The following is a 24980-nucleotide window of genomic DNA, read 5'->3' as shown; positions in this document are numbered from 1 at the left end:
CCCCCCCCCAAGCTGTGAAGGTGAAAGCCTTAATAGACTCTGGCTGCACCCGCTGCCTCATTAGCCCAACACTAGTGGGGAATCTGGGCATCCATCCAGGAGACTGGAACAACCAATCTCATTTGGCCAGCTAGATGGATCCATAGCAGGGGGGGTGCCAGCTACCCTAGCCACTCTGCCAATACACCTCTCCCTGGGCAACCATGAAGAGGACTTAACGTTTGTGGTGACCCCAGGTATGGAATGCCCAATGATTCTAGGGATGGAATGGTTGAAAAAATGGAACCCCTGGGTAAATTGGAGGACGACAGAAATCAAATTCCCGAAGGGGGACCCTATGGACTTAAAACCCCAAGGGAGGCTACCAGAATCAAGAATAGAAAAAGCATCCATAGGAGAGGAAAAAAGATTAACAGAAATACCAGAGGAATATAGGGACCTTGCTGAAGTCTTCAGTGAGGAGAGGGCGAATGAGCTTCCCCCCCACCGACCCACAGACTGTACCATTGAATTCAAGCCTGGGGCAAAACTCCCGAAGCCCAGATTATACTCCATGAGCCCAAAGGAGAAGGAGGAAATGGAAAGATTTATAAAAAAAAACCTGGAGAGAGGTTTCATTGAACCAGCTAAGCCTAAAGTGGCTGCCCCGGTCCTTTTTAGAGAGAAGAAGGATGGCTCTTTACGTTTATGCGTGGATTATAGGGCCCTGAACACAATCAGTGAAAGCAACCTATACCCGCTGCCCCTCATGAAAGACATGCTGTCACACCTATCGAAAGGGAAAATTTTTTCTAAACTAGACTTAAGGGAAGCTTACTATCGAGTGAGAATCAAGGAAGGGGACGAATGGAAGACTGCATTTAACTGCCCCATGGGGTGCTATCAATTCAAAGTCTTGCCATTTGGATTACAAGGGGGCCCTGCAGTCTTTATGCAACTAATCAATGACGTTCTAAGGGAGCACCTGTTTAAGGGGGTCCTTGTTTACTTGGACGACATTCTTATCTTTACCGAAACAAAAGAAGAACACGTCAAACTTGTCAGAGCGGTTTTAAAGAAGCTGCGAGCCGCTCACCTATATGCCAAACTCTCAAAATGCGAATTCCACCAGGAAAGGATAGACTACCTAGGCTATCGCATATGCACATGGAAAGGGACCCTAGGGAAGGGCATTGAAATGGACCCAGAGAAGGTCAGAGCAGTATTAGAATGGGCACCACCCCGCACAAGAAAGCAACTACAAAGTTTCCTGGGCTTTGCAAATTTTTACCGCCAATTCATCCCCTCATTTGCACAGATAGCCTTGCCCCTCACTAACTTACTAAAAACGAAGGGAACATCCTCAGTAAAACCTAGCCAGCCACTAACATGGACAATGGAGTGCCAAGCAGCGTTTGAGAGACTAAAGAGACTTTTTTCTGCCGAACCAGTACTAAGGCACCCAGACATGGACAAACCCTTCATAATACAGGCAGATGCAAGTGATGTGGCAGTGGGGGCTGTGCTATTACAAGAAAATGATGATGCAGTATTGCAACCCTGTGCATATACATCCAAGAAACTCACGGAAACAGAACAGCGCTGGCCCGTATGGGAGAAGGAGGCTTATGGGATACGTTGGGCATTACTCACATGGCGACAGTTCCTGGAAGGCAACAAAATCCCCTTCCAGGTGTGGACTGATCACAAAAATTTGGAAGCCCTGAAAACTTCCAGGAAACTCAATCCCAAACAAGCCCGCTGGTCCCAGCATTTTCACCAATTCCAATTTAAGCTCAAACATTTACCAGGAAGAAAGAACTTCCTGGCAGATGCACTATCTCGCATGCCCCAATATAACAGCGCACGAACCACAGACTCTAGACCAATAATGGCAGAGTCACAACTGGCAGCACCAGTAACCACAAGAACCCAAGCCAAATTAAAACCACAACTGGACAGCCAAACTGGAATTGAATTCAGAAAAAGTTTGGAAACAGATGATTGGTTCCAGAAAAACAAAAATGTGTGCACAATGAAAGACGGGTTGCCTTGGATAGGGGAAAAGTTATATATACCAACAACTCAAAGAGTAACTTTCATGCACCTTTGCCATGACACAAAATCAGCAGGGCATTTTGGATTTGTAAAAACTTTACATTTAATTAAACGGCAATTTTGGTGGCCATCCATGAAAAAGGACATTGAAAGTTATATAGCCAGTTGTCCAAAATGTGCCACGGCAAAGAGGTTGCAAGGGAAAGTGCCAGGACTATTGCAAACAGTGGCAAGTCCCTCAGCCCCCTGGAGAGAAATAGCCATGGATTTTATAGTGGAATTGCCAGAAAGCAATGGGAATACTGTGGTCTGGACGGTCACAGACTTGTTTTCCAAACAGGTGCACTTTATCCCTTGCCAAAAGATTCCCACTGCAAAAGCCTTAGCAAAACTTTTCATCCAACACATTTACAGATTGCATGGGGCACCCCAACGCATCATCTCTGACAGGGGGTGCAATTTACGTCTGCATTTTGGAAGGAATTTTTATCCCTCTTAGGAACCACTCAGGGACTGACATCTAGCCACCACCCTCAAGGAAATGGGGGGGCTGAAAAAATGAACTCAGTACTTAAGCAATATTTAAGATGTTTTCTTAGTTTCCAGCAGACCGAGTGGGCGGACTTACTCCCCTTTGCAGAAGTTGCCTACAATAATGCAGTCCACTCCAGCACAGGTTACACTCCTTTTCAAATAGCCACCGGTCAAAGTTTCAACCCCATGCCAGAATTAACCCCAAACGAACCAACGATCCCCTCGCTGAAAGAATGGATGGAAAAATTACAAAACACCTGGCCAATAGTCAGAAAAGCACTAGATGAAGCTAGGCAGGCTTACAAAACACAAGCCGATAAAAAAAGGGTTGAGCCTACACCATTCATTATAGGAGAGATGGTGTACTTATCTACAAAATACCTAAAGTCCCTACAGCCCTGTAAAAAACTTGGACCAAAATACATAGGACCTTTTCCAATTAAAAGAATCATAAATCCAGTAACAGTAGAATTAGAATTACCCAAAAATCTCAGGCAAATACACCCAATTTTTCATTGCAGCTTGCTGAAAAGAGAGCATCAGTCACCTCTACGGCCAAAAATCCCCCCCCACCACCTCCAATCATGGTGGAGGGTGAACAACACTTCGAAATAAAGGAAGTCCTTGACTCTAGGAGATATCATGGAGCAACTCAGTACCTAGTTGCCTGGAAACACCTCCCTCCCTCACAAAATGAGTGGGTCCATAAACGTCATGTCAGAGCCCCGAAGCTATTGAAGAAGTTTCACACAGAGTATCCTAACAAGCCTGACTAAATTTTATACTTGTGTTTTCTTTCAGGTGGATCTCTCTTATTGTTAAGAGGGGCCGGATGTCAGAATCCAATTATATTTCATCTTTAAATTATCAAATATAGAAACTCCCAATTCTGCCTTCTCTGGATTCTGCCATAAGAGGGAGAGAAGGGGGAGAACAAAGGGGCTTTATGGCCCTCACTTCCTTCTTTACACTTCAAAGAGCTGAATGCTGAATGTGTGTTTATTGTAACCTCGAAGCGTTAACATACCAAAGGAGGGAAGTTGCCTTTCATGTAGTTATCTGAAGTCTCCATCCAGACGGAAGAAAGAAGAAAGGGAGTGGAATTGTGATACTTGAAACTATCACTGGAAGGGGGGTTGATTGGGTGGGACTACTGGGGAACCCCTTAAAACCTTGAATGGGAGAGCTTGGACCCCAAGTCCTGTCTAGCATGCCTGCAACCATTTTCTCTTAATAAAGGATTCCTGTTGGAAGAATTATTCCAAGAGTTCTGTCTTGTTAAGATGCAAAGTGGGGTGGGTCCTTACACATACTCCACTTTGAAGGGGGTCAATAGTATTAAGTACCTGAAGGTGCAGATAACTAACAATCTAACTTAGTCTCTTCATACATTATCAAACCAGCATTTGCATTTCTTGTGTCAGTTGAGGAGAGCACATCTTTCTCCTTCTGTCATGGCCACTTTTTACAGAGGCATGATTTAGAGCAGTGGTTCTCAACCTTTCTAATGCCGCGACCCCATAATACAGTTCCCCATGTTGTGGTGACCCCCAACCACTTATACATCACCAGGTGCCAGAGGCGTGGCCAAAGAAAAGGGGGAAAAATGGCAGACAGCCTTGTTTGGCGACCCCCGTGAAATGGTCGTTCGACCCCAAATGGGGTCCTGACCCACAGGTTGAGAACCACTGATTTAGAGTGTTTTAACAAACTGCAACAATGTTTGGTTTGGTAGCAATACTGCCTCAGATAGAGAGTCCATACAGAGAATGGTAAGGACAGCTGAGATTATAGGAAGCTCACTTCCCATTATTCAGGATACTGCTTATAAGCACTATGTGCTTAGAGCTCGAAACATTGTTAGACACTCCACACAACCACTTCTCAGTCTGTTTCTGTTGCTCCCCTCTGGGAGGAGGTTTCAAAGTATTTCTAGCAGGTCTACTAGATTCTGTAACAGCTTTGATCCTTATGCCATCCATTTTGTAAATTCACAAGATCTCTCCCCCCCATGTATATTTATACATTCAGACTAGACTGTGATGTTTCTGTGTCACATGTGTGTATGTGTATATGCATATTTTTTGACAGCTGAATGCAACGAAATTTCATTTTAATGCATGATGATTAATGTACATTTAAAGGTAAAATAAAGTTTTTTTTCTATTTTATTCTATAGACAGGCAGAATAAAAGCCTAATAATTCAGATTAATGGAATCACTCATCTGTAGACCTCCTTCCACCCCAAAAACCCTCTTATGCGTGTCTTTGTCACCCCACTGCCCTTTTTTAACTTGTGCATTTGAACCTCCTATAATTAAAAAAAAAAAAGATTTAGCTGTTCTGCCTTTTGTCCAGCAAAAAATTGATGACGCTGACAGACGAGAGCGACATTCATCAAGCAACAGGCTCTCCGTCATACGTACCATCCCACCCTGCCCTAAGAGAGCAGCATCACCACCTAAACCAGGGGTCCTCAACCTTGGCAACTTTAAGACCTGTGGACTTCAACTTCCAGAATTCCCCAACCAGCCATGCTGGCTGGAGAATTCTGGGAGTTGAAGTCCACAGGTCTTAAAGTTGCTAAGGTTGGGGAGCCCTGACCTAAACAACTTCGGCCGGTTCTTACAGGGCTTACAGTCTTCCTACGGCCAGCGGCAGGGAACAATTTTCTTCCGCTCTCAATTTGAATTGGGGCGGGGGGGCGGGGCTAATGACTGAAGAGAGTTTCCATTGGACGATCACAGCCAGTTCTAATCTGAAGCTGAAGGCCAATAAAGAGATAGCGGGCCGGACGCCGCGAGCTGTTAATGGCCCTCGCGCGCCAGGGATGTCGTAACCTCCTGCTGGCAACGGGTGCCGCGCACGCGCGGTGGCTACGGGTCCGAGCAGGCTTAAAGCCGTGCTGTATTTCGCTGGTGGTGGTGGTGGTTAGTCTCCTTTTAAAGTTCTCTTGAGTGGAGGCGCGAGGGTCCCTCGGAGGTAATAATCAAAAATTATCTTCTCCTTCTGGTTTAAAAATTGCAGCCCTGAAGAGTTTCTCATTTTCCTCCCCTCAGTGCTTCTGGAATTGACATCCATATTTTTTTTCTTGGGGGGGGGGGCGGCGCGAACTACAATGCCCATCTTTCCTAGCTTGGACTTTCAGGCGGGAGGTGACGGGAGTTGATGTCTGATGGGTCAAAAGGGCTCCAGGTTGGGGAAAGCTGCTTAGTTTGGAGCATGCGCAGAGCTGGTGCTAGAAGGGGGTCCTCTTCTCCCCAACGCAACAGGTTGCCTTGGGAAAGCACACAACACACACAGACACCACACACACACACACACACACACACGCGTAGTCTGCCCCCAACTTTGGGCCATCAAGCTTGTTGGAGAGCTACTCCTGGTATAACAATGACAGGAACGAATGATTTATACCAGGGGTCTTCAAACTTGGCTCTTTTATGACGTGTGGACTTCAACTCCCAGAATTCCTCAGTCAGCGTACCTAGTTGAGGAATTCTGGGAGTTGAAGTCCAGGGGTCTTCAAACTTGGCCTTTTTATATGACGTGTGGACTTCAAATCCCAGAATTCCTCAGCCAGCGTGCCTGGCTGAGGGATTCTGGGAGTTGAAGTCCACCCGTCATTAAAAGGCCAAGTTTGAAAACCCCTGATTTATACTTATGACCACAATTAAGCCCAACATTTCTATGGTTAAAGGAGACAGTTGTTAAGTGAGTTTTGCCCCATTTTATGATCTTTCTTGCTACAGTTGTTAACTGAATAACTGCTGATGTTAAGTTAGTTACCGGGTTGTTAAGTGAATCTGGCTTCCCCATTGATTTTTGCTCCTCAGAAGGTCACAAAAGGTGATCACATGAGCCCGGGACACCGCAACTGTCATAAGTACATGCCAGTTGCCAAGCGTCTGAATTTTGATCATGTCACTGTGGGGATGCTGCAACAGTTGTAAGTGTGAAAAATGGTCATAAGCCATTTTGTTCAGGGCCATTGTTACTTTGAATGGTCACTAAATGAATAGTTGTAAGTTGAGGTCTACCTGTATTTATTTTATCGTATTTAAATGTATAGGCCATCCAATTCCAGTAAACTCTGGCTGGAGCACAAAATTAAACATATACAAAGAGCTAAAAAATGGCAATACGTATGTGTATTATTTTTCTTTCACAAACCAAATCCTTATAGTTATTCTCCCCACAATCATCTTATTGCTCTGGTTTTCCCACCCCACCAACCCCACAACTTTTTCTGGGGCCATAGAAGATACTCCAAATAACAAGCATGTATTGTGAAACGTGAATTATTCAGTGGCTAGGTATCACAGCATGTGATAATTAATATAACACTGTAGAACTAAGCTTCGTTAGCTTTTTATATTTATCCAAGTGTTATATTGTTACTCTTACATTCAACTCCCTAGGTACCAATCTGAAAATTCCAGATCAATCTATGGTTCTAGAGAGAACCTTTTATCACAAATCAAGAATGGCTGCCTCTGGAGGAACATTTATTGGAGTTCCCTCATCAAGCAATAACGATGGTAAAATTTCACTTTAATCCCTGAATTCTTAGAATCCTTTTATTTTACTCCCCTTATTGGATGGAATTGTAAAAATCCTGAGATAAATACTTCCCTTATTGGATGGAATTGTAAAAATCCTGAGATAAATGATGCACTCAGTGAGGACCTATAAATTGAAAAACAGCCCCAACAGTTTGTACAGGTTACTACAAATTAGTCTGATCAGTTAGGTCCAGGGTGTCAAACTCAATTTCATTGAGGGCCGCATCAGCATTGGGGTTGCCCTCGGGGGGGGGGGGGGCTGGGTAGGTGTAGCCAGGGTGGTGCATCTTACTGGGTGGGTGTGGATGAAGTGGGTGTGGCCTACTGGATGGGCGTGGCCAGCTCTACATTGTTCGCGTCAAGGGTGCCTGTGGGGGCCTGGGCAGGAGTGGGACAGATCTGAGGGTCTCTGGCAGAAGGGGGGTGGGACCAGGGCAAGCGCCAAGGCATGGTCCACTGGAAGAGCCTGCCAAAACTCTTCCCCGGAGCCCATCAAGCCGGATATGTGAAGTAGGCGAGGGCCATTTGCTGGCCACTTCCAGGTGATGGTGCATTTCTTCATTCCTCACAAAGGGTGACACCTCCCCAGCATGCACCCAGGTGGTGGGGCCAACGTGGCAGGAGCTGTTTCGGGATGGCCATGTGGAGCTAAGACTGAATGCGTTTTACCGTAGATGGCTACCATAAAATTGTACCTTGGCTCCCAGCCGGCCTGGGCCAGGGCCAAGGCAGCGGGGGCCATTCCCTCACTGTTTCCAGGATGGCTTTGCAGGCCACATGAAACCACTCCGCATCCGGCCCCCGGGCCGTGTGTTTGACATGTCTGAGTTAGGTGGATCACATTCGGAGATTCATCCTCACAATTCTGTCTCCTCCATATATTATTAAGGCATGGAGATCTGAAAGGCAGTTTAATTTCATGTGTACAACTAAGTCTCTAAAGCATTGTCTCCTTCTGCATGTGCTAACTTGACAGTTTTTGGTTTTTTAAATATTTGGATACCTTTCTCCAAATACTATTAGACACCTATTAGACATTAAGGAGCAAGTACTACTTAGTGCCAGGGATATTCTTCCTAGGAAGCATTATTTAGCGTTTTGCCCCCCCCCCCATTTTGCTTGTTTTTCCTTTCAAATTAGAATTGACTCCTGGAATTGACACAGACAAGTTCATGCAGTTTTCTTGACAATTTTTTTCCCCAGAAATGGTTTGCCATTGCCTTCTTCCCGGGGCTGAAGGGGAATGACTAATCCAAGATCACCCACTTGGCTTGTGTGGCAGGAATAAAAGTCAGATTTCCATGTTCTTAGTCCAGTATCTTAACTACTAGATCAAAGTGGCTTTCTCTAACTAAAATGTAAAGAGCACTAAGCTACTTTTCTGCATTGCCTTCTTGGACAAATTTTTGATCAATCCATTTTTCTCACATTTTTAAAATGGATTTTAGCAGTTTATCTGAAGTTAACTTCACAATCAACTTGCATTCTTAATAATCTTATTTGGTGTTATATATACATTTGACATTCATATGGTGAACCTCGTGAGAGGGAAATACTGTGAGAACACCACGCTCCTTGCAGTTTAGCATAGCTGCTGTTGTTTTTCCTGTATTGAAATCTGAGAGTTACTAAGAATAGGTTCATACGTCTATTTAGTTAGCTCTGGTATTTCCATGTCAGTATTTTCAGCAGTCAGTTCCTCCTTATCCCATATAATGATTGACAAAAACATACACTTGTTTTCAGAAGAGCCTGATGCCAACATAGAACCATTTACTGCATTTTCATAACAGTAACTAGTTAACTGCTTCCTTGGCATAGCAGCCTGTTCCTTTATATATTTGAAACAAATGAGGATTTCAATTCAGTGGATGGGAATATAATTAAGATCTCAGTTCCTGATTCCTAAGTAAGTTTTGACATTTTCTAAAGCTTTAATTTGTGTTTTATGAGTAACTAGAATGCTACATGATTACCAAGTCTCATTTAATTTTAAAGGCTTAATCTGATTGCCTTTCATCTAGATTTTATTATTAGTCATAACACTCTCTACATTAAGAAAGCTAACTATCATTATTATAATTACTATGAGCAGTAATTATCTATTCTGAGCAATTTTCTACATACTCGATGTATACAAAAGCCAGGGTAAATGAATTATCAGCTGATCTATAAAGTTTTGTTTTTAATTCCCGGATTGTTTCTTTTCTTTTCTAGCATCTAGCAATCTCAACTATGGTTCTTCATTTCAACCCATCAAAACCCAGGTGGCCATTCCTACAGCTCATGTCATGCCCTCCACATTGGACAGATCACCTTGTCTAGCAAGTGAATCAAGCACTCCTCAGACCACTTTGGCTTCCTCCCTGCCAAATTCACTGGGTGACACTGGAGGACTAATGTCCAGCTATGACTCTGATACTCTGAGGCAATCCCAGGTGATCAACTGGAATTCTCTTTGTCTGAATCAGACTTCAGCAGAAAATGGTTGCAATCAGTCCTTGTTTCGTAGTTCTGGTCAGTCAGGTGTGGAATGTATTCAGAAACCTATCAGCCTAGATGCTGAAGTCACCCATTCTGCTTTTCTAGATAGGCATTCTCTTGGTCCTTGGTCCCAGCTCCAGATGTACACTCCAGGCACTTCAAACAGCACTGTTGCTGGCCTAGAAAAAGAATCCAATAAAATACTGCAGAATACTAAATCTTCAACAGATTCCAACAGAGTCTGTGGAAAGCAAGTATCCTTGGGACTTAATGCTCCTAGTATGTATTCCAGCCCTTTGGCTGCTCAGTCTCAGACCTCAAAGCAGGAAGCTTGTACACTACATCCACTTGAGAATTGTGCACATAGTGCCTGGAAACATCTGGATTATGCTCGACTGCAACTTGAACAGATGCATGTAAGTTATTTTAACCTCTGTCTGCATGTGTAGCTTTTCTTCTTGTAACTTTTCTGCCAGGGCTCATGAGTATGTAGACCAGAGCTAATGCTGTTGCATATAATTCAAAGGGAGCAAATGCTAATGGAGGAAAATCCTTAGAAGTATCTTAATTGAAAAGCCTAATATTTTAGTATTATGCTCTGGAGAAATAATCCCCTAAGTGCTTTTATTGCAGAATCAAACCTTTAGGAAAGAAAACGAGGACTTAATGGCTGTTACAGTACTACTATGCTGTAGAGTTAGCTTCGTAGGCTTTTGAAAAGTGGTGGCATGGCACATTTTCAAGGAGAGGCTGCAGGTAATAAGTATGGGCAATATAATATTAAACACGAATCAACAAAAGAAAAATACAAGTATATACTACCAAATTAAAAAAATGCAGTCTCAAAATTGATAAGTATAACAATTTAAAGAAAAATTGGGAATGGACTAGAAATTAAAATTGTGATAAATAACTCCCAAAACTATTATGACATTGCTGGAAAGTTTTTTTCCTTGTCCTTTGGTTGAAAAAAAAATCACTTCAAATGTTGACAAACAAAATAGTATCAAGAGAGCATCACTGCAAATTGGATATAGATTTCTTTTACAGTGTTGTACAGTAATTATTTTAGCCAATTTCATGTATAGATTCAGCTCAGAGGAACATTCACCTGTAAAATCCAGTGATCAATCCAGAGCCATATTAATGATATTATTTATGTCAACCCAAATGCAACATTAATAAGCCAGAACCAAACTATTGAGAATTAGATGTAGTTCAAATGAGTTCAGGATTGCTTTATTGAGTTAAATGTTGCTGCTGTTGTGACTTACTAACTTGTTTTAAGGAGCCCTGCCATAGAAATGCATTGTTTTCTAGATATGCAAGGTAATTGTTTGGTGCTTTATAGTGAAATGCTAAAAATGTGAATCCTGGGCATTATTGTTAACCAAATAAGAAAGAAAAACGAACACCAGGATATAATAAACCAGACTGTTTAATATAAACAAGGCTGTGGTTAAAAAGAGTCACTAAGCTTTTGTCAGGCCAAACTACCGACGTCATCAGAGTTGGAGTAAAAGGAGATCAGGAAGGCAGCTCATATAATGGCCCTGGGAGGGAGGGAGACTGGGCGCAGGGACCGGTTGACAGCCGCCCTCCAAGTGCTTGCACATGCTCTAAAAGAGCACTTGAGGATCATAAAACAACTAGCGGAGCCAAGGACAGTTTGCCTGATGCGGAACAACTCTGCGCGGTACGGATTAATACAATCAACAGGCCAATGACGCGCTCAAGGAGCCGGGCGCAGAGGCAGGAGGTTATATGAGCTGCCTTCCTGATCTCCTTTTACTCCAACTCTGATGACGTCGGTAGTTTGGCCTGACGAAAGCTTAGTGACTCTTTTTAACTACAGGCTTGTTTATATTAAACAGTCTGGTTTATTATATCCTGGTGTTCGTTTTTCTTTCTTATTTGGTTTAGATAGATAGATAGATAGATAGATAGATAGATAGATAGATAGATAGATAGATAGATAGATAGATAGATAGATAGATAGATAGATAGATAGAGGTAAAGGTATAGGTATAGATAGGTATAGATATATAAACACAACCTTCCTTTCCCCTCCCCCCCCCAAAATCTAACACTGACTTTCTCTTTGAGAATTGAATCCCATGTCTTGTCTCTGAACGTCATAATTCCAGCTGCAGAATAAAGCTACTTGTTACTATCCTTTGGTGAACAGTACTTCACTGCACACACTTGATCCAGCTCAGTGGATTGGCATTGCCAACACAAATGAAAATTTGCTCCTGGAGAAAGAAATTCTCATTGACAGGTAGGAAATTAAACGTTAGTTTACTTTCTAGATTTTTTTTTCACTAAAAAGTAACAATGTTTTTCATATTGATAGAAAAGGAAACATTGTAATCCTAGGCACAATAAACTTCACTGAATAGTCTTAACTTACTTATGAGTGGCTAAACTTATGCTGTTTGTTTCCATGGAAGAAATTAAATGGTTCAAGACTATTTTTGCCCAAACACCAAACAGTTTTGGTGTTTGCTGTGCCAAAGACATAGTGGGGAAGAACACGGATTTTTAAGAGAGGTTTTCTTCCTTCTCTCTATTAATTAAAAAGGACATGCATGGCTTCTTCTGGTTACACTAAGATGTAGCTTGTCTTTTAACTAGGATAAGAAAGCTTTTGCTTCTAGGGCAAGTTGTGATTTCTCTTGAGTGCATTTAATTAGCTTTTATTGGCTTACGAGAGGAATTACGGAGGTGGATAACTCTTTCTCAGTTAGCTTTTCCCCCACACATCACTCTGTGAATCCATGTATTGATTTCCAGCTCTCAGCTACAAATATGAAAAAATAAATGCTATTTAACTATTTTACTGAAAGCTCTCATATGTTCCCTTTTTAGACTTTCAATTTTGTCAGTATTAACATACTCCACGGGTTTATTCTCATAGGCAGAGACAGCACATTTCCCAGCTGGAGCAGAAACTACAAGAAAGTGAAATGCAAGTCCACAGTGCCCTCTATGGCCATCCTGCTCCTTACGGAGATATGTATCTGTTCAGAATGCAGGTAACCCTTATAACTGGTGGTGCTTGAAATAGGCTATTGGGAAAAGAATTTTAAATTAAATGTGGGGTTGGAGGAGGCATGAGTGAAGAAGAGACATGATCTATAGCTGCTCCCTTAGGAATCTTTAATTTCTGCGATTATTTTTTCTTTTAAAATCCCTTTTATTGGGGTGGAGTCAGGGTGACTGAATGGAGCTGAGGGTTTACTGGCCAGATGCCCTTCCTGACACTTATGCGGAGTTTGCAGTGGATATTTTCTCTTTGTGCCTTGATACAGAAACATCTGCCACTGCCTAGGATTGAACTCTTAGCCTCCCAAGTATGAGGCGAGCATCTTCACCTCTAGGCCGCCATGCCGCTCTTTAATTCCTGCAATATTGGCTAAAAATTTGTAAAATAAAGTTATCTGCTGACAGGGATATAGAGTGCTCTTTTTTTCTAAAACAGTGTACAGGTGCTTCATTCCCTAAGCATTGGAGCCTGCTTGATTTTCTGGTGAGCATACAGGAAAATCCGATATTTTGTTTGTCCATCAACTATGGATGTGTTTCTCTTCTTGTCCCCAGTATTTATTGAATTCACATTCAAAGTTGTTTGAACAGTTCCTCAGTGATTATGAGTATGGATTTTAGAAGATGTTTTGGCTGTTACTGTTTCATTTAATATCTTTTGCAGGAGTTACAGAGGGAGAATACATTTTTACGGGCTCAGTTTACTGAAAAAACAGAATCACTCAATAAGGAAAAGATTGAATTGGAAAGGAAACTGGCTGCCTCAGAAGCTGGTATTAAACAGATCCAGGGGGATCACAAAGAGACCATACAGAAGCATACAATAGAATTGAAGAAACAAGAAGAAAGGGTAGGCTTTTGGGGATGAAGCCCCAACAGGTCTCCCACTATCTGCTTATTTACATGGGAATGCAATTTTTTGTTGTAATATTTGATTCTTCTAATATTCACACTTCAAGCTTTGATTCATTTCACATCCTATTGTATAACAGAGAACTGCTATGGGAAATATTTTTTAGGAGCTAATAAAAGAAAGGAGCAAAAGGTAAAGCATTAACATTTTCCCAATATGATTGCACTAAGGTTAGACTGGAGTATTACAATGCTTCAGGTTTTTAGCAGAAAGCTAAATCTCTGCTCTTTATGTAATGTAAAATGTAGAGTGAGTTCCATGACTATGTTTCTGCAAAGTATGTTTTTTTAACGTAGGGGTTCACTTCCTTTTGTTCTACATAATGGTCTGTTAGGTACTTTAATAGTTTTGAGTTATGGGCAATGCCTTTTTGCATCTGAAATTAATAATAGAAAGGGCTGCAACCTACCTCTGATATTCTATCCTGCAGGTCAAGTCCAGAGACAAGCACATTGAGTATCTGAAAAAGAAATGCCAAAAAGAATTGGACCAAAAGCATGAGAAGCAGCAGAGAATTGAGACTCTGGAACGCTATATTGCTGACTTCCCAGTATTGGAGGATCATCGAAAACAAAGTCAACAGGTAAGTGGGCACCTTCTGCATGCAGCTGGCTTTGAAGAGTAGCTGGATAGCGTAGACCTGCAAGCTTGAACAGAATAAACGTGTTAGCTTTGTGAATAGACCAATTGCTAGAAGGAGTTCCTTTTAAGTTTGATATATGTGTATTCTCTCCCCCTCTCCCCCAATATTTTAGTTAAAAGAATCTCAGCAGACAGTTAGCACTTTGAAAGAAACAGTGACTACTCTTGAAAGGGAACTAAGAGATGTCCGCATTGACTGTCGAGAGAAGGAGTTACAGCTAGAAGTGCAAAAACACAAAGAAATGGAACTGCTTTCCACAGTGCACAGGTAACACCAGGAAAGTGGGGGGGAAACGAGCGTTGGCTTCCAGGATAATCTAGAACAGTGGTTCTCAACCTTTTTAATGCCGCGACCCCCAACCGGTCGTAAGTCGAGGACTACTCAACCGGTCGTAAGTTGAGGACTACTCAACTGGTGCAGCGCCGTTTGCAGAATGGGACTTTTGGCGGGCTCAGCAGGGCAGAGACAGCCTGGACAATTCCTATTGGCTTTTGAAAGCCAATAGAATTAGACTCTATTCAAGAGAGTCTATTCTATTGGCTTTCAAAAGCCAATAGAATAAAAGGGAGTAGCACAGCTAAGGAAAAGGGGGAAAAAATGGCGGACTGTGTTGTTTGGCGACCCCCGTGAAATGGTCGTTCGACCCCAAATGGGGTCCCGACCCACAGGTTGAGAACCACTGATCTAGAAGTACATTGTGCTGCTTGTCAATAAAGCTTTCCTACAAATAAGCACAGCAGGTCCATATAGGAGAGACTAAGTAACAGGGAAAGAGGTGGGAATAAGAAGAGTGAGGTTCCTGACAGGAGAATATCCTATGAAGAAGAGTGACTGAAGTATGTTTAGCCTTAAGGGAAAAACGATGAGAGAAGATGTGGTAGCATTCTTTAAACTCCTTCGCTTGGAAGCAGATCAAGAGCTGTTTTCTCTCATTCCAGAGTGTAGGATATGGAATGATGGTTTTTAAGTTACGGGAAAGCAGATTCATTGGAATTTTAGAAAAGTTTGTTAATGGTAGTTGCTGTTAAACTGTGGAACTGCTTATCCAGAGAGATAAGCTGTCTCCATTTCATTGGATCTATGCAAGCAGAGCCTAGACACCTCATCTGTTAATGGGGATTCCTGCACTAAGAGGGCCAAATGGCTCCTTTCAATCCCAATTCTTGTGGTGGGAATTGTACTGAGAGGAGAAAAGAGCCTTAAATGCCAATTGTGACAAGCAATATATGCCTTATGAATCTATTGTGAATAGTCCTTGGACAGAGGCATTCACAGAACCCATCAGATTTATCAAAATGACGAAGGGAATGGCATGGCACAATTCCCATCTTTTTTATAAGGTGTGTGTCATCATGGCCTATGTACAAAACGGGCATTGTTTTGGCATGACACTTTATTTCATAATTTGTCCTACTTTGCATGGATTCCTCTCCCCAGAAGAAGAAGGCAGAAAATGACTATACAGTCAAAAGTGTGGGGGCTTTGGACTCAGAAAAGATCCTGGGAGTAGCAGTCCCAGAAGATATTACAGGTAGTCCTTGACTTACAACTGTTCATTTAGTGACAGTTCAAAGTTACAATGGCACTGAAAAAAGTGACCTATGGCAGTTTTTCACACTTACAACCACTTATGACCATTGTAGTACCACCGTGGTCACATGATCAAAATTCAGACACTTGGCAACTGACTGATATTTGTGACAGTTGCAGTGTCCTTATATAATCACCTGATAGGAAAAGTTAATGGGGAAACCAGATTCACTTAACAACCTTATTATTAACTTACCAGCTGTAGTGATTCATTGAAAAACTGGCAAGAAGAGTTGTAAAATGGGGCAACATTCATTTAACAAATGTTTCACTTAACAACAGAAATTTTAGACTCCATTATGATCATAAGTCAAGAACTACCTGTATTATATATGAGTTCTTTCTCTGGGGAAGGATAATTCTTTTGGGAGGGGTTTGTGTTTATCTCTCCTTCCAGCACATGCTTTTCCCTCAACTGGGTGCCCCTCCTTGGAAGATACTGCATTTATTACACCTTTTAGGACTCATTTCTTTCTCAGGCATCTTACAAAAATCAGCCTCAGGGCATTTGGCTTGGGGTGGGGGGAGCAACCAAACTGGATCAAGCTTTGATGGCATCTTTATTGCCTGCTTCCACCATGCTTTTCCTTGAATAGAGTGGGACTTCGGTAACACTGGTAAGAGGGCCTGCCTTGTTGCTTAGGCTTGATTGTGAGAATGGATGGGCATAGCTTTAAGGCAATGTTAGCTTTTGGACGATTTCTCACAGATATGAAACTTCAACATACAGAGAATCAGGACCGAAAAGTCTCTTTAATCGTTGGGGTGTCTTTGTATTGGCGTATGTTTTTGGAATGGAGCAGTGTTTTTGATTTGTTTTAGAGACATAATTATGAAACTCCCGTTCAAAGGACGAGCTTATAAAGTTCATTTCCTTTAATGAAAACTTCCTGTTTCTCAGCTTACAAGACAAAATGCAGCAGATGAAGCCCTCAGTACCAGAAGATTATGCCCGAGAGATAGAGAGAGAGAAAGAAGAGAAAGATGCTCTTCGCAAAGAGCGTGATCTTCTCAGGAAGGTAACTCCAAAGATGAGATTGCAGCTCTTAGGTGGGCATCTACTCTGATTGAGTAGAAGACCAACATTTCTTCTTTATGATCACTTCTTTATAGCGATATTCTGTATTACACTCATTGATCAGGCTGGGATGTATTTGGTCCATTCAAAGTTTTATATCATAAAGGATCAAAATGTATACTCACGTTCACTTAAAATAAGCATACCTGGGTTCCACATTGTCTTTGAAGATTAACCAGTATCTTGAGTGGAATGTCTGTCTAGTTCAGTGGTTCTCAACCTTTTTAATGCTGCGACCCCCAACCGGTCGTAAGTCGAGGACTACTCAACTGGTGCAGCACCATTTGCAGAATGGGACTTTTGGCGGGCTCAGCAGGGCAGAGACAGCTTGGACAATTCCTATTGGCTTTTGAAAGCCAATAGAATTAGACTCTATTCAAGAGAGTCTATTCTATTGGCTTTCAAAAGCGAATAGAATAAAAGGGAGTAGCACAGCTAAGGAAAAGGGGGAAAAAATGGCGGACTGTGTTGTTTGGCGACCCCCATGAAATGGTCGTTCGACCCCAAATGGGGTCCCGACCCACAGGTTGAGAACCGCTGGTCTAGTTTATTTTAACCCTTTTAAAAAACCATAAATAGGATTTTTCTCTGTTTCCTGGTGGTCTTCTCTTTATCTCATCTTCACCCAATTTCCCTTCCCTTCCTCAGCGCACCACTGCTTTTCCTTGCTGCATATCTATATGTCTTTTTGTTGCTATTTAAACACAAAGGATTAATTTTATAGAAAACCTGATTTTAATCTTAATCTTAATAATAATTCAATTATTATTCCATTGCCTTTTTAGTGTAGCTTCTGCTGGATGTTTATACAGATACATATATATGCATTCACATATGATGTACATTTATTGGAGAGGTGAACATTTTTAGGAGAATAATATAAAGCTAGGCATTATGTAGATTTGATGTGGGTTTTGTTCTTTCTCTTTCGATAAATATTGTTTATATCTGTTTTCTAGATGAATACAAACGTTTGGCAGTTTAGTTTTTCCTGCAAATATGATTTTAAACTAAGGCTGCATTTTATGGGATAGGTCAGATTTGCAGTAAAGTATCTTCTCTGAAAGAACCCATCAGTTACGCTACTTAGCATATGTGGGATGGTCCTCATGAGTAAAACTTTTCAAGTTCTTTAGGCTAGATCATGCACAAATGTACAAATGCTGGTGAGCACATTCCTTCAACAGTAGGAACATCTGCTGGAAGATGCATGGGAACATTTGATCATTTTAATTCTTTTTAGATTGTGGAAAATCAGAAGAAGAAACTGGATCATTTATCTTCACAAATAAAGGTGAGCTTCTTATTGAAGCACTAAAGGTGAACTTCTAATTGAAACAAAACGGAACCAGTAACATAATCTCAATTTGTCCTCATTTTGTGTTCCAGGATCTGGAGGAACAGATTGCCCAGGAAGATGGCACAGCACAGGCTCTGAGAGCAGACACCTTGAAGCAGGAAAATGCATTGCAGCAGTTACACAGAGCTGTGAAAGAGGTAGCTTTTTTTAAAAAAAAAATGTTGGCAGTTTAACAATTGCAATAATCAGATTGTCTGATTCTTCACACTAGTTTACCACTGTAGTTTTTCTTTTTGCATAGTGTGTCCTTATCTATCTGATTTTTCCCTCAGTTCAAATCTGTAGCCCAATTTGAACTTTCCCTCCTAATTAGTTAGAAGTGCATAATCTTTTCTCAAATTAATGCCTGCGCTTTGCCTTTGAGTAGGATATTAGGGACCATACTATGAAAAGAAAGTAAAGCAAAGAGGAAAAACTCCATTTGATTTAAATTTAATTAAAACAGAATTAAGGTAACAAGAATGTTATTTCTCTCTGTGTGTTAAAATCGTTTCTGTCACTTCAGAGTAAAAAGGAACACAGTTTAGAAGGATTACATAAAGACTTGGAGAGTGCATTTAGTCACATGATTCAAAGTCTTTTGACCAGCACATAAACTATCAGTGCTAAGGCTTGTTTCCACAATTTTGTTATCGTCATGAGATGTGATTTACATCTAGTGCCATCTTGCTGCTAGATTTTCTTCTTTGATAATAGAAACAACATAGTAAAAGAAAGCTGGGTGGAGATTCTTTGATCTCCTGGAGATGTGGTTCTCCAGCTGAATCCAGCAGACGTTGGATAGTGGATGAAGCAGCACAATCCACATTTTGCTTTTTCCTGCTGCTCTATATAGTTTGGGGGAGCCAAAGGGTTGGACTGCAAACATCTGTCTGGTGCCAAAACCATCTGAATAAGTGAAACATAAATCAATCACAAAGATCCATAGAATATATGCAAAGCAGCTGTAACTCCTTCATTCTCCTACATTTTGTAAGCTAGGACAATCTACCAATTCCCTCTTCCCTCAAATGTATCTAAGGAGCATTATTAAAAGTATGCTAGATTAACTTTCCTATTATAAGAATTTTATTTTATTTTTTGTATCTTTGACCTCATTTACTCTTCTGTTCATCAAAAATAGATTGCATTTGCTTCTTGGGGTGGGGAAAAGAGGACAAATTAAACTGTCTCCAAATTGCAAGTTCTGTTCTGTGCAGCAAGGAATGTCTCCTGTCAGAATACTTACAATAATTTCCACTTTTCTTTGTAAGACCACTATTTTCTCTGTGTTTTTCCTGCCTTGTAAAAACCAAATATCCCATTCCTGCAAATGTAACTTTTCATTCTCCCAGAAGTGTGATGGTTAGCCTATACTATGCTAAAGAGCGATCTCAGAACTAAAGGGAAAAGATACAGATGTACTTTCTGATGTCCAAGTTCCCAAACAGGCTGTGGAATCACAACTAGTGAAGAACTAGGAATCATTTTTGAAAACCCTGAATTTTTTACATCTAATTTCAGCTGTCTGCCCAGAACCAAGAACTGATGGAAAAAAACCTGACTTTCCAGGAGCATCTCCGGCAGATGGATCTGGGCCAGCTGCTGTCAACTGAAACAGCCAGCCTGACCCAAGAGCTGCATAGTGAACTAGCCAGCTGCCTACAGGACTTGCACTCCGTCTACAGTGTGGTTACTCAGCGGGCTCAAGGGAAAGATCCCAATTTGTCGTTGCTGTTAGGCATTCACAGTAAGTCATAGGAGCTTATGTCCATAGTGAGAGGTTATGTTTGTAATACTTTGGGATTGTAATACCCTTGTAGCTTTCTCAGCATGGTGTCCACAGCAAACCATGACACCACCTACCCAGTGACACCCTTGTGCAGTTTCTCCCATGATTTACTTGGGTCCTGATAATCTGACTCAAATCTCTTAAGTCACGGCACTTGCATGATTATGTCATCATATACATTTTCTCACTTGCTGTTCTTGCCCTCCATATAGACACCCATATGTCCTACATTGCCAATTGATGTTCTTTAATAGCACCTTACGGAAGTTAGGTAAAATCTAACTGATAAAATCTTTTAACTCTTTCCTCCACTTTAAGCATGATTGCTTCTCTGTAGATTTTTCCCTTGTGTAGTGTTGCAAGATTGTGATGTAATAGTTACATTTGTGGTATTCTGCACTATCCACCTAACTCCGAACTACTTGGAGGTGGTCCCCATGATCATTAATAACAGTTTTAAAAACTGCATTTTTAAAAAAAGGGGGGGGGAACCAACTTCATAGCTGTTATAGGGATTAGATGCCAAATCCCAATGCTGATTTTTCATTGGAAAATTACTGTAATTAATCTGAGAACATTTCTCTGATTTCACAGCTGTACATTGTTCTGTTCAACAAGAAACAGATTTGTTGAAACCAGACACGCTAGCAAAGAAGCTGGAGGATGTAAAACAGTTGCACAAAGAGATTGAAGATTTGCGGACTGCTATCTCAGACAGATACGCTCAAGATGTGGGTGATAACTGCATCACACAGTGAAGGCCAAATAAGTGGAAGATGAGGACTAAGTTTGTAGATCAGAGAAAGCTGCTGCAGGGTGAGTTTTCAGCAGGTCTTTATAACCTGTTCAGGTGAAGATGCTTTTCACAACTGGAAGTCAGATTTTCTCGTGGCAGGAAAGCTCTCTGAGGAAAACAAGCCAGTAAGGGTGTGGCGAAAATGTTTTTGTATCCTGCAATTCTGGATCGGGTTCCTGCTAGCAGCTGCAGTCAGGAAAGTGTCTGCCAGCATTCATTTCTGTAATTTGTGGCAGAAACATTTTTTCAAACACTACAATCATGGAGACTCTTTTTTTCTTTGTAATGTAATTGCTGCAAGGTTGCAAAAGCTTTGATTGAGTTTGGATTGAATATAAAATGGCAGACCGTATGTAGAAAAACTGAATTGGCTGTGATAAAGGAATTCTGAACAGTGAGGAAAAATCTGTCTCGGTAACAGATTTTTGAAATTTCTAAGGTAATCTTGTACAGTACTCAGTCACTTTTTTCCCCATTCCTTCCTGAAACTAGAAATAGGATGAAATTGTAGAAGGCATTATTGCATTTCTCCTTAAATGATTTAGATCTCCAAAGCCTGTGCTGGTTCCCCAGGTTTCAGGATATGACCACTGCTAATGGCATGGACACTTTCAATGTCAGTGTGCCATTATGGGTTCATATGTTTTCAATGCAGATGCACTTTTTAAACTATATTTTCATATCACTGTTCTCTATGCAGACATTAACTTGACATTCTAGAATGTATGAATTCAAATGCTGAAATGCCTTAATTCTCCTAGAAATAAACCTTTGGAAAGAGAGAAACTGTATTTTCATATTGCTGCAAAGTGGGCAATTAGATTTGTACACAGTAATAGAATTACAGGTTGATTTTAAAACTAATCCTTCTGTGAAACAGGAAGGTAGTAATTTAAATGGTTATGACTGAGCAGATTAATGCTCATTCTTCTTCTATATGGAAAAGAGTCTTTAATGCTATGCCAGCACTTTATAAAAAGACTTATGTTAGGACAAGCATGGCTGGCAGTGGCTACTGATGTCGATTAACTTTTGTCAATTGTAGGTAGCATAATCTACGGTGAAGGCATGTACATGGTCTATGCTTGTTTTTAAAATTTAAAATTGACCTTGAAAAGAAAGCTGAGTATGTTCCTGAAACACATCAAATATTTACCAGTGGAAATTATTCAGATGAGAGAAGTTTAAATCAAGCACTCTTCATTCTTTTGATCACATTCTTTTGATTACCATCCCAGCTTGTGGTACTTATTTAAGTTTATGAATATTTGGGTAATTTAGAAACAGATTGCTTATGATAAATTACTTCATTTAGTGGTGTATTCTCTAAAGGCTGGCTGTAATCAATGCTATTTATTCTTTGAAACAATATATTTTTGACAACCCCTTGAATCTTTCTTCATATAATTAAGGTGGCTATTTATCATTACCCTAGGGTAGGGGTGTCAAACTACCAGCCCATAGACCGGATGCGTCATGCCGAAACTGCACCCACCCCATTGCTGGCAATGGAAAAAAGTCGCGATATGTTGCAACACGTCACGTGACGCTGTGAGTTTGACACCCCTGCCCTAGGGTCCTAGATATTCCAAGTTCTTTTTTGAATGAAATTCACTTTTTCCCTATCTTTGCCCATTCTCTGGAGGACTTTCTTATTTTGTATAGATTCAACCCATGATATTTTAAGTATCTTTCTAAATCCTTATTTCAGACCCTTCTATTCTGATTGTTATTTAATCGCCAATAATTACTGAGGGTCAAGCAATATATAAGTAACATAATTATATAAACAAAAAACTAAAATCACAGCTGCCAGTTCCTTAGCTGGTGCTGACCTTCATAAACATGGAGTACTTCCCAAGAGTTTAGAATGTCATAATATATCGTAATAGTCTGTGTGGACCTAAGCAATCTGTCCTTTTGTAAGTATTATTTTACATGTTTCTTTTTTAAAAAAACATGTAAAACATAACAGCATATAAAGTACTAATCTGAAAGCTAGGAATAAATATATTATTTTTCCAAAAGTTACTTTTGCCTCTTCAATCCTACCCTTTATGTCCATGCTTCAGTTCCATCTGTCATTAAAACAGAGCCCAAGTATTTGTACTGCTCCACTTTCTGTACTTACTTTCTTACAATTGGTTCATGGATTTAATTTTTGCTGAATAACTATATTTTTGAATTACTTTTATTCAGTTAACCTAACTGAGTACATTTGTAAACAATAGTTGCTATTTGTTAGTAAATTATCTGGACATGGTAAGTTTATTTTGCCACTAATTTGTCTACTTTATTGACATTTTTTTAAAGCTTTAGAATATATTAAATAGGGTGATAATGCACACCCTTGTCATAGTCCATACAGTAATTGACATTTGTTGGTTTGCAGACAGCTATTTCCCAAATGCTGATAAACTCCAGATGCAATACAATTGTAATAGCTAGGATTCTATAGTTTGACAACTTTTACTATTGTTTAGTAAAAGTTTAATAAAAAAAGGAAGGAAAATTTGTAAAGCTATGAACAGAAACTGTGACAGGAGAAGCTGCTTTATTGTCAGGATTTGGCAGAAATTTTAACTTGAAGTTTCTGTATAGGGAATATTTTAGGGATATAACATTTTGTTGTGCTTGCAGATAAGGAAAAATTGCTTATATGCCGGTTATTTTTATTACAAAAGAGTAGAACTTTTTTTTTATAAAGTATACCCTTAATACAAGGATTGCACTGTGAAATTGTAGTTTACTACACAATTTTTACATTACGTTTTTACCAACCTCAAACTAGGAATATTTCCTTTATGGAAAAATTGCAGCTGTGTTCATTGTTTTTAACATATTTCTTTCAAAAGAAATTAAACTTATTTTAAAAATAAGAAAAAGGAAAAAAAGTTCTTTGCTTTGGCAGAGTTGCTTTTAATCAAATTACATGGAACGTTGGACCTAATGACTGACTCTTAAATGAGAAATTAAAAAAATGTATTTTTATTGAAATTGTACATATTTCTTATTGATGCAAACAGTATAACAATAAAATTGTTGCAAATAAATTCAGATTCAAAATATTTAGGCAGAAAAAATCAAAGGTACAAGTACAGATTAGGTGAGACGTGGCTTAAAAACAGCACCTGTGAGAGGGACATCACTTGACTATGAGCCAGCAGTGTGCAGCAGCAGCCAAAAAAGCTAATATAATCCTGGGTTGTATAAACAGGGGCATAGAATCAAGATCACGCAAGGTATATTAGTACTGCTTTATAAAACCCTAGTAAGACCACACCTTGAATACTGCAGCCAATTTTGGTCACCATACCACAAAAAAGATGTTGAGAGTCAGGAAAAAATTCAGAGAAGAGCAACTAAGATGATCCAAGGTCTGGAGACTAAAACATACGAAGAACAGCTGCAGGAATTGGTTTTGGCTAGTGCTAGTCTAAAGAAAAGAAGAAATAGGGGAGACATGATAGCAGTGTTCCAGTATCTGAGGGGCTGCCACAAAGAAGAGGGGGTCACGTTATTCTCCAAAGCGCACCAGAGGACAGGAGAAGAAACAATGGTTGGAAACTGATCAAAGAAAGAAGCAACCTGGAATTGAGAAACTTTCTGACAGTGAGGACGATTAACCAGTGGAACAACCTGCCTCCAGAAATTGTGGGTGCTCCATCACTGGAGGTTTTTAAGAAGAGGCTAGAGTCCCAGGGGTAGGCAACCTTGGCTCTTTTATGACTCGTGGACTTCAACTCCCAGAATTCCTGAGCCAGCATGGCTCAGCTTGGAAACCTCCCTTTCCCCTCAGCATGGCTGGTTCAGGAATTCTGGGAATTGAAGTCTACGAGTCATAAAAGAGCCAAGGTTGCCTACCCCTGGCTCTAGCAGTGTTACTCAACCTTGACAATTTTAAGGCATGTGGACTTCAACTCCCAGAATTCCACAGCCAGCAATGCTGGCTGTGGAATTCTGGGAGTTAAAGTCCACATGCCTTAAAATTGTCGAGATTGAGAAACACCGCACGCGGCTAGACAGTCCCTTGTCTGAGATGGTACAGGTCCTCCTGTTTGAGCAGGGGGCTGGACTAGAAGACCTCCAAGATCCCTTCCTGCTCTATTCTAACGGTGAACGTATAGCAGTAGCCTAGTTACCTAAGAAACAAGTAAAAA

The 24980-nt window shown here is 40.6% G+C and overlaps 1 protein-coding gene across 3 annotated transcripts; it reads left to right on the top strand.

Moving 5' to 3' along the window:
• The first annotated feature begins 5436 nt into the window (after nucleotides 1-5436).
• Nucleotides 5437-23801, top strand: LOC120314304 (centrosomal protein of 85 kDa-like). 3 transcript variants are annotated; one of them, XR_005558404.1, is made up of 14 exons: nucleotides 5437-5554; nucleotides 6994-7113; nucleotides 9355-10037; nucleotides 11769-11902; nucleotides 12542-12659; nucleotides 13334-13519; nucleotides 14013-14165; nucleotides 14338-14492; nucleotides 16717-16834; nucleotides 18137-18187; nucleotides 18283-18390; nucleotides 19757-19982; nucleotides 20619-20840; nucleotides 22256-23801. XR_005558404.1 is itself a non-coding variant. In XM_039357257.1 (13 exons), exons 2-13 carry the CDS (start codon nucleotides 7023-7025, stop codon nucleotides 20780-20782), a joined length of 2187 nt encoding a protein of 728 aa, XP_039213191.1. In that variant the 5' UTR covers nucleotides 5437-5554; nucleotides 6994-7022; the 3' UTR covers nucleotides 20783-23801. The 3 variants fall into 3 exon arrangements, 2 of the variants coding, with proteins under 2 accessions (XP_039213191.1, XP_039213192.1); XM_039357257.1 differs by having other exon boundaries at nucleotides 20619-23801; XM_039357258.1 differs by lacking the exons at nucleotides 5437-5554; nucleotides 6994-7113 and adding an exon at nucleotides 8815-9046 and having other exon boundaries at nucleotides 20619-23801.
• Nucleotides 23802-24980: the final 1179 nt, after the last annotated feature.

The sequence above is a fragment of the Crotalus tigris genome, unplaced genomic scaffold, assembly GCF_016545835.1.
Source record: "Crotalus tigris isolate CLP2741 ecotype Arizona unplaced genomic scaffold, ASM1654583v1 scf7180000018884.865410, whole genome shotgun sequence".
Taxonomy (NCBI): domain Eukaryota; kingdom Metazoa; phylum Chordata; class Lepidosauria; order Squamata; family Viperidae; genus Crotalus; species Crotalus tigris.
Note: the sequence above shows the minus strand (reverse complement) of the source record. Positions and strands in the feature narration are given on the sequence as shown.

Excerpts from the sequence above, each read along its gene's own strand:
- LOC120314304 (XM_039357257.1), top strand. The coding sequence starts at position 7,023 with ATGGTTCTAGAGAGAACCTTTTATCACAAATCAAGAATGGCTGCCTCT. Across the intron at positions 14,493-16,716 it reads CTGCTTTCCACAGTGCACAG|CTTACAAGACAAAATGCAGC; the intron begins GTAACACCAGGA and ends CCTGTTTCTCAG. Across the intron at positions 16,835-18,136 it reads AGCGTGATCTTCTCAGGAAG|ATTGTGGAAAATCAGAAGAA; the intron begins GTAACTCCAAAG and ends AATTCTTTTTAG.